The 8,918-nt window shown below is 36.9% G+C and overlaps 1 protein-coding gene across 2 annotated transcripts; it reads right to left on the bottom strand.

Moving 5' to 3' along the window:
* On the bottom strand, positions 1,306 to 8,522 carry LOC109231402 (ER membrane protein complex subunit 7 homolog). Of its 2 annotated transcripts, none has more exons than XM_019397064.1 (7): positions 8,276 to 8,522; positions 8,024 to 8,061; positions 5,638 to 5,746; positions 4,280 to 4,343; positions 4,075 to 4,191; positions 3,884 to 3,992; positions 1,306 to 1,774 (listed from the first exon to the last, which is right to left on the bottom strand). In XM_019397064.1, the coding sequence occupies exons 1-7, from the start codon at positions 8,371 to 8,373 to the stop codon at positions 1,680 to 1,682; spliced, it is 630 nt and encodes a 209-aa protein (XP_019252609.1). In that variant the 5' UTR covers positions 8,374 to 8,522; the 3' UTR covers positions 1,306 to 1,679. The 2 variants fall into 2 exon arrangements, with proteins under 2 accessions (XP_019252609.1, XP_019252608.1); XM_019397063.1 differs by having other exon boundaries at positions 8,024 to 8,067; positions 8,276 to 8,429.

The raw sequence follows: 8,918 nt of genomic DNA on the forward strand, positions 1-8,918 counted from the left end.
GCAAAGGCTAGTAACTGAGCTACCTATTATGTTCCAATATTTTTGGAAGAAAAAAGGATGAAGACCATCCAGGCCAGGAGCTTTATAAGGTTTAAAGGAAAAACAGGCTTTCATAATTTCAAAATTGGTGATGGGATTATCTAACGAAGATAAATCTGTATTAATAAAGCATTTGGGGTCCTTTTTTATACTATTTCAATCACTGGATACATGCGAAGTTGTATAGATTTTTTTAAAATAATCATTTGTATGGTTATTGACGGCTTCAGGGTCATCAATCCAGTTATCATTTTCATTTTTAAAGAAAATAATTTTATTTTTCCTATTTCTGTTAGTAGCCAACTAGCCATTATTTGATAAAAATCGGTATTTGCATCTCCCTCGTTTAACCAATGAATTCTAGAACGAAGTTTCCAGTAATCTTCCTCTATTTTAAGAATGTTGTTGTAATCATATTTTATAGATGATTCTAAAGTTTGGAGGAAGGTACTGGAGTGGTATTTTCTCTCACTTAGTTCTCCAGGTTGGCAATGGTGCCTTAACCAAATTCCAAAATAAGAAGACTTGGTAAATTCAATATTTGCATTGGCATAACCTATTTTGTATAATCATCACTTACTTTTAAAATGAAACCTTAATGTAATGTATATAATCTGCATATTTAATCAACTAATAGTTAGTCTTTTTTCATTCCATTTCAGTTACTTAAACATAGATTGAAGCAACCAAAAAAAAAAAGCACTTTATAGAGTTTTGCCACAAACTAACTGAAATTCTAACCTGATAGTTGGAACTTTTCCCCTTCCCTTTAGGGCCTACCCCTCCCAAATTACTAACCTGTTTGGCCAATCTACAAACTTATTTTGAGTTTTTCCGATGAGAAATATTTTGTATTTTGCTAATTAATTTTGAACAACAAATAATGTTTGGCCAAGCTTTTAAAAACTGTTTCTAAATGTATTTTTCTCAAAAATATTTTTGAAAAGAAGCTAATTTTTTTGCTTCTCCAAAAAAAATATTTTTATTCTTCCAAAAGCTTGGCCAAACACTTCAACTCTGAAAAAAACACTTTTCTAAGTACTTCTAGGATTGGAGAAGCTTGGTCAAACAGGCTAATACATTTGCCTAACTTTTCTGCCCGATCAGCTTGCGCACACATCAATTATTCCACGGGATATCTATTATCTCTCGCCAGCACAAGTACGCGACCCACCGGATATTACAACATTTTTCACAAGTCTACTTTACTCAAGTTTCTTGAGATCTATTATGCCCACCATGTATCCTAACTGCATGCCAAACACAACCAGAAAGCTAGAACTTAGCATAAGCATATATAAAGATACTAATGCTTCAACATACAATGAAATCAGGACTTGGTTACATGGTATTAAATCCAAGGCTGTTTAAAAGACACCATACACCTACCAAATACTCAAAACCTCTTGGGGTAATCCACATCAAAACCTAATAAAACTGAGTAAAAAGATACCGGTCTCTAACCAGAGGAAACAAAGGTCTTTAAGATTATCAATTCAACTAATTGGTCATCAGAGACTTTCGACAGCATGGGATGAATTGTTGGAACTAGAATTTTACATCATTTCAACTTTTCCATAAAATGGCAGCAGATGTATTCCGCTTATCAATGTAAAGCTTCAATGTTCTTAATATAGTCACTAGTTGCTCCTTTGGGCCCCAGGTAACAAGGTTGAAAGACTGGGAACTCCTTGGCTTCTCATTTCCTCTTGTGCTTTTCTAATTTCTTCAGGATCTGCCACATAAAAACAAGTGCAATCAGCAGAGTAACCAAAGACACTTCACGTGTTGTCAGTCTTTTCTGAGAGTGGACCGGGAACTACGCAAGTATCAAAATGTAAAGCAACTTCCAGAAATGTTTCCCAGATGGCCACACATATCAATCACTCGACTTTTTCCGCTGGACATAAGTATAACTATGATACAACAGTTAGTGGTGGAGTAGTAAAAAAAGAGGTAGTCAGTCATTTATAGGCCTTGATATGGTAACAATGACATCTGGTGGCTGAACGATAGCTACGAGTTTTTTGCTGATTCAGAAGGTTGAAAGAGTGAGTAGGAAAGACATTTTAGGTTCACCAAAAGGAACGTCTAGCTCTCAGTACATCAATATACTGCAAACAGTGCATACCAATTGGATAGACTTCCACGGAACAAAACGGATTAAAAAGAATTGGATCGAAATAGATGAATTATGAACTTAAATAAAATTCATCCACCTTTTAAGCATGATAATAGATGGACAAATTTTTAAATTGAGAAAATATTTGACCAAAAAGAAATAGGTATAGTGCTTTTTACTGTATCTCCCGTCTATCTGCCTCCATGACCGCCTTCTACATGTCTCCTTGTCCTTTAATTCGTTCTGTTCACATAATACTACTAAACTCTAGTTTCATCACATCTCATATTGAGCAGAAGTCGTACTAGAAGAACCTTAAAGTCATCACTTACCGGAGAACCAAAAGATAAAAAGTGTGTGTCTGTGAGTGAGTGTGTGTGTGTGTGTGTGTGTGTGTGTGTGAGAGAGAGAGAGAGAGAGACGAATAACTCAATGCCGTCACCCTTAATGAACCTACTTTTCAAGCAGAAACCTGAAGCATATACATAATCAGAAAAAGTTTTTTCCTTCACTGAGCAATAGCTGCTGGATTCCAAGGTTTGAGATATCCAGAGCTGGGTAAACCAGCAATAAAACTCTAAACATGAGCTAGGAGGGGTCTGGCTAAAGAATAATTTAAATAAGTCTAGGGAATTCTTTCGCGAACTGAGATGTGTTATTCTATCAGACGCATACAAAGCGCCACAGATTTAAACATATACTACAAACACAGGTATCCAGGGATACATAACAGGCACATGCTACCTACTAGATAGATCTATAAACAACACGCAGTTGGTAATATGGGCAAACAAACAAATCCAAATGCAGGTAAATTGACGCATTTAGAAAGTCATTGTAAGTCAAATAAACATTAGAGACACAAAGAGAACCAAAGCAAAATGTTAGGAGGCACAGGGGGTCCAGATTGGTTTTGTATAAGGGATGAAGAGCTGATGTTTCTTAAGGGAAATTTGGCTACCCTTTCTGTTTTAAATTTGGATCTCCATCCTAAATTTATAGTAGACTGTTGAAATGGATTAGTGTGATTCATACTTCATTTAGATTGTAATCCAATCTGTAGGTTTCTTTTACCTTAGGTTGATCTAAATCCTTTCGCTTCGATTATTCTATCACCTTGTCTCCCTATCACCTTATCTTGTTGATGTTAATACGTCTTGTGTCTGCTTCTTTTACTTTTATCTTGAGCCGGGGGTCTATCGGAAACAACGTCTCTACCTTCACAAGGTAGGGGTAACTGGTAAGGTCTGTGTACACTCTACCCCCAGACCCTACTTTGTGGGATTACATTGGGTTTGTTGTTGTTATTGTAATCCAATTCAATAGAAAATCAGATGCGGGTAGATAATCACTGGGGACGCCAGCCGCTAGGAAACCACATAACGGTGCAGTCATCCAAAAAAAACAATAAACTAGCATTGCGGATGGAAAACTGGAAGTGACTTGTGGATTTGCCCCCTACTGGATGTCCAAAAAAAGGGCAGCCCGGTGCACTAAGCTCCGCTATGCATGGGTCCGAGGAAGGACCGGACCATATTCGGTCTTATGTACGCATCCTTACCTTATATTTACCTTATATTTCTGCAAGAGGCTATTGTGGCGGCTTGAACCGGTGACCTTCTGGTCACACGTTTTACCATTGCGCCAAGGCTCCTCTTCGCCTTACTAGATGTCAATGCAATATAATTTTGACAATGGTAAAAGAACATAGAGTACACTCACCCATATTCTCTACTAATTTTGGCATCAAAAACATCACAACCACCATGAATCCAACCATCAGACCCATTGGGCTTTTCACCAGAGACATAACGGAGAAGGGTTCCCTTATCTGCAAGAAATATTCACATACTAATTAGGAATCTAATAGAAAGGAGGAAAATGGAAAAAAAGGAGTACGAAAAAAGTCCGACCTCATAATATTGCTCATCTCCCAGTGGCTCCAAAACCAGCTCAGTCAGGTTCCTTCGATTCTCAGTTAATGCAGCTCGAACCTTTCCAGGGTTTCTGGCACTGACATCAACTCGGACCTGAAGGCCAGAAGAAGCTTATTATCCTAAAACTCCTTGACAAAGAATTGGTGATGAAATAGGCAGAGATCATGGAAGAGAAGCTCACTGGAGAAAAGAAATAGCCAATTGCAGATACTTCTATGAGATGCGTCCCTGCTGGCACATTATGGCTTTTGAAGTCTAAAGTCAAAGAATTACCATAATAACAGCATAATCTCCCCGCGCTCTTTGCATACAATTTTCAACAGTTAGCCTCAAGGTACTGAGTATTACTTATTGACAACATATGAAGTAAATCAAAAGGCTCGAACATCACAGGATAATGACAAGGGAGCTGATAAAAGACAATAGATAAAAAGGTCTAATACCTGATAAATCTTAAACATAAGGCTAGCACCAAGCATGTGACAAACAACATGATGCACCAATTTATTGATCACATGTTATTCATGGAACTAATCTAGGAAACTTATTGCCAACTAATATAATTTTTTTTGGATAAGGTAAATAATTTTATTAACAATTGGGGACTAACCCCGTATACAAGCTGTATACCAACTAATATAATTAATCTTAGCATCTAGTGCTATAGCTAATCCATCTGCATAGCAACACATGCTTCGAATTTCACTCTTCCCTCCTTAGTCAGCCTGATTGTACTCTGACTAAATTTCAGTGATCATTCAGTTCCACCACATATCCAAAGAAGAATGAGCTCCTTTTGCTCCATATCTCAGCAAAATGGTTTCACCAATTTCCAGCATTCAATAGGAATCTTTGTCTATTTCGTTGATCATCTTCTTGATCAAACAGCCAAATACCAGGCAGAAGTAATCTCGTAAAACTATCTTTAAGGAGAAATCCAGTTACATAGCCTTGCTACCTTGCTCTCTTAATTCATCATACAGAGTAGAAACAATAACAATTACCCAGTATAGTCCCACAGAGTGGGGTCTGGGATCATACAGAGTAGAAAGACAGAAGGAAATCATTTTTCAGTAAAGTTTGCAACAGCTAGTGCTTGGAAGTGAAGTCAGCTTATTATCACGATTAGAGCCACACATCGTTCTTTGCCAAATACCACCAATTTGTCCTTGCTCTTATATTAGGTATATTAGGCCAACAATAGACAAAACAGAGAAAATATATGCGATAACAGACAACAGAAAGAAGGCAAATAAAGAACATTAGATTAAATTCTAGTTTAACAGTTAATTTGATGTACAACCTGGTTCTGGTCTATTGTCATAAACAGAAACAACTTAATTCCACTATTTCATATATGTCAAGAAACCTCTAAAGAAAGAATATATAGTTGGCAAACAAATGTGAAAATCACAGCATAGGGGAGTCCCTTTCTTTGGAGATAGAGCATCAGTTCAATAACAGTGGATTAACAAAAATAACAACAATGACACCTTCCGTAACAAAGCTGAGAAATACATGGACATATAAGAAGGATACAATGAGAAATATCCATCAGGTCTCAGGAAAGTAACTCTTTGGCCACCATTGAGTAGGACTTTGACATTTGATGCTTTAGCTGCCAAACCAGATCCTTTCAAGCTAAAGCCTACCACACAAAAAAAGGTAGAAACATTAACAGTTATAACATATCAAGAAAAGGATTTGAAGCATACTTTAGTGCAAGGTGTTCACTGCAACATAAAGAGAATTGTAGCACTGTAAAATGACAGAACAAAACATTGAAAAACTAATAAGAATTGGAACATGCCACCAAAAATATACTCCATCCAGGAATTGGAAGTCTAAAACAATTACATCCTGACATCTACACTCTGAATCAACAACATGGGGTTACTATGAAGGAACTATGGTCTACACAGGGTTGGAATCTGATATTCAGAAGATTCCTACAGGATTGGGAGGTGCCTAGAATGATTGAATTTTATAGAACACTAGAACAATGTAGTGGACTACAGGAGGGTGAAGATACACTCAAATGGCAAAAACACAGTAGTGGGATGTATTCAGTCAGCTCAGCATACAAAGATTTGAACCAGGAGGGATCTCAACTCAGTTTATGGCCTTGGAAACACATATGGAAAGTAAAAGTGCCTTATAAAGTGGCATGTTTTACCTGGTTGGTAATTAGGGAGGCTGTCCTCACTCAGGATAATCTAAGGAAGAGGGGTATACCAATTGTTTCAAGATGTTATTTGTGTGGGAATGATGCTGAGACAATCAGCCATCTGTTTCTTCATTGTAGAATGACCAGCCAATTATGGGATTTGTTCATTAATCTCAGAGGTGCTAGATGGGTAATGCCAGGGAGAACCTCTGAACTTTTATTATGCTGGAACACAGAGGTAGACTATACCACAGACAAAAACAGATGGAAAATTGTCCCAGCAACTATTTGGTGGACAATTTGGAAAGAAAGGAACCTGAGATGCTTTGAAGATACAACCAACTCACTACAAAAGATTAAGATGAAGTGTATTCTTCTTTTTTGTTTTTGGTGTAAATCAGAATATGTAGAGGATCCTGATTCAATCCTAGATGTTTTGAGTTCCTTGTAAGAAGAACAAGGACTATATTATTGCTTTTTCATATTGTAATTGCCTATTTTGGCTTCCAGCACAAAGTTTGTGCTGATGATTTTTCGAATATACTGGACACTTTACCTTCTCAAAAAAAAAAATATACTCCATCCAAGCCAAATGGACGTCTTACTTCTTACTATGGCCAAACCACAATCCTATTATACTTTTGGCCCACTTCTCTCAAGACATAATTACAACTATCTCGCCACTCAAATTAGGTCAAACAAAATGAAACTAAGGCAACATTACGATACAGGGGCGACAAGCAACATCAACCGCAGCAACGGTCTGGATTAGAATAATATTGTTCCTTCATCACCATCTGAGAATAAAAGAACACAGATATTTTTGGTCTTATTTTTGAGAAACAACAAGTTTCTGCTTTACGCACTAATGAACTCTCAGTATTTCTAGTTTATGGACTATTTATCCCAGTAAATAGTCCCAAAATAGAATTTCACTGACACAACTTAGATTCCACCTAAAAAGCAGATGTCTAAGTTAGCTTATGCATAAAAAGGATAAAAAGAGGATAGCTTTTCCAATCAACAAAAAGATACTGAAGCTTCAAACGCATAGTGAGTGCCCTTGGGTCGAGTAAACTTTTCATGGACATCATCTATCCCTTCAGTATAATCCAATTCAGCAGCCAAATCATTAGATATAAAGATTTAGCCCCTTTAGCCGTATACATTAGCCTCAATATTTCCACTATTATTCTATCCTTCTCTTGTCCCTTTCTATAATCTTTACACTATATCCTAGAATCCATATCCTCTTCTTGAATTTACTTTGCCTTTTCGCCAACCCATGCAGTTGGTTGGTTCACTTTATTTTTATGACTTTGGTGTCCGAGTCAGCTTGTGCACTCCTCGAACTATTCTATCAAATCCACAAAGCACAAATAATGGGTAACTCTGTCCCCCCGGGAAAGAAATCACCTACTGTTGGAAAAAGCAACTGAGAAGTTTGTGGACTCATCCTCAATTCCCCACGCCCATGCTCTTCATAGAAAAGGCAAATGTTTTCCTCCAACAAACAAGTTAGATCCTATGGCCAAACACCATCCTTCTTGTTCAAGTAAATACCAAAGTAGAGCTTTTACAGAGTACATTCAAACTCAATAAGAATGCTAAGCTCCAACAAGTTTTCCCCCAAAATAAGAAGCAAAATATACAACCTTGTAAATCTACAAACCAAGTAGAAAAATAAAAATTTTGCAACTGGGTTCTTCTATATAATTGAATCAAAAGAGGAAAAGGCAAAATTAAATGAGTACACACCAGGAATTTTGACACGACCATTAATAGTATAACCATCACTGCTCCTGCCAAAACAGTCAAAGCAACAATAAAAGACCAAGCTTAAAACAACTCAATATTAATATTTTTCACCTAGAAGTATATAGTTGAGAAAACTTCACGGATTTAATTATATTATAAGATCCGCCTCTGATATAGCGAACCAAAAACCCAGATTTGAAAAAGATAAAAACTGGGTTTTTGTATAAAAATACATGTGTGGAAAAAGAGTACCCGGATGCGATCGCGAGTGCGGACGGAAGTAGAGAGCATAAAGAAAGAAGTGAGATTAGCGAGAGCAAGATTGTCATCGACTTATGCATCACTGCCATTGGAAATATCGATTCCTGCTCAGCAAGGAGGAGAGATACAAATAGAGTTGAATGGTTGACAGTATAAAAGACCAATAGCCAATGGAGAAACAGTGATGAAAAATGTGGACTGAAGTGTAAAGAGAAGAAAGCCAGAGAAGCCCCTAACAGCTTTAATTGCTTAAGTTTGAATAGAAGTCCCAATTCGGTTTACAAAGTTGGAGCGACATATTTTATGCTCTGATACCGGTTAGTATATGGCCAATTTACTTTCGTTTGCTAATAATTTTGTAATTTCTTCTTTTAAAATTTTTTCTAGTAAGCTTAAAAAGGAAAAGACTTTGAAAAAATGTAGAAATCAATGTAACATCGTCACTTGGCATAAATTCTATTTTTTATCCAAAAATATTCAGTCATTCACTCAGTTCCCCTTTCCCCATTTTCTCCACTCACTACCCACTTTTCCCATTTTCCCCACTCATGTTCACCACTCATGTTCCCACTATTCCATCGCTCATTCTCTCTTCCATAAAATAAACATACACATAACAAGGACGGGGCTCTCA

The sequence above is a fragment of the Nicotiana attenuata genome, chromosome 8 (assembly GCF_001879085.1).
Source record: "Nicotiana attenuata strain UT chromosome 8, NIATTr2, whole genome shotgun sequence".
Lineage (NCBI taxonomy): Eukaryota > Viridiplantae > Streptophyta > Magnoliopsida > Solanales > Solanaceae > Nicotiana > Nicotiana attenuata.

Coding starts and splice junctions, on each gene's coding strand:
- LOC109231402 (XM_019397063.1), bottom strand. CDS start 8,373: ATGGCAGTGATGCATAAGTCGATGACAATCTTGCTCTCGCTAATCTCA. Junction 8,068..8,275: donor GCACTCGCGATCGCATCCGG/GTACTCTTTTTC, acceptor CTGTTTTGGCAG/GAGCAGTGATGGTTATACTA. Junction 1,775..3,883: donor AAAATTAGTAGAGAATATGG/GTGAGTGTACTC, acceptor TTTATGTGGCAG/ATCCTGAAGAAATTAGAAAA.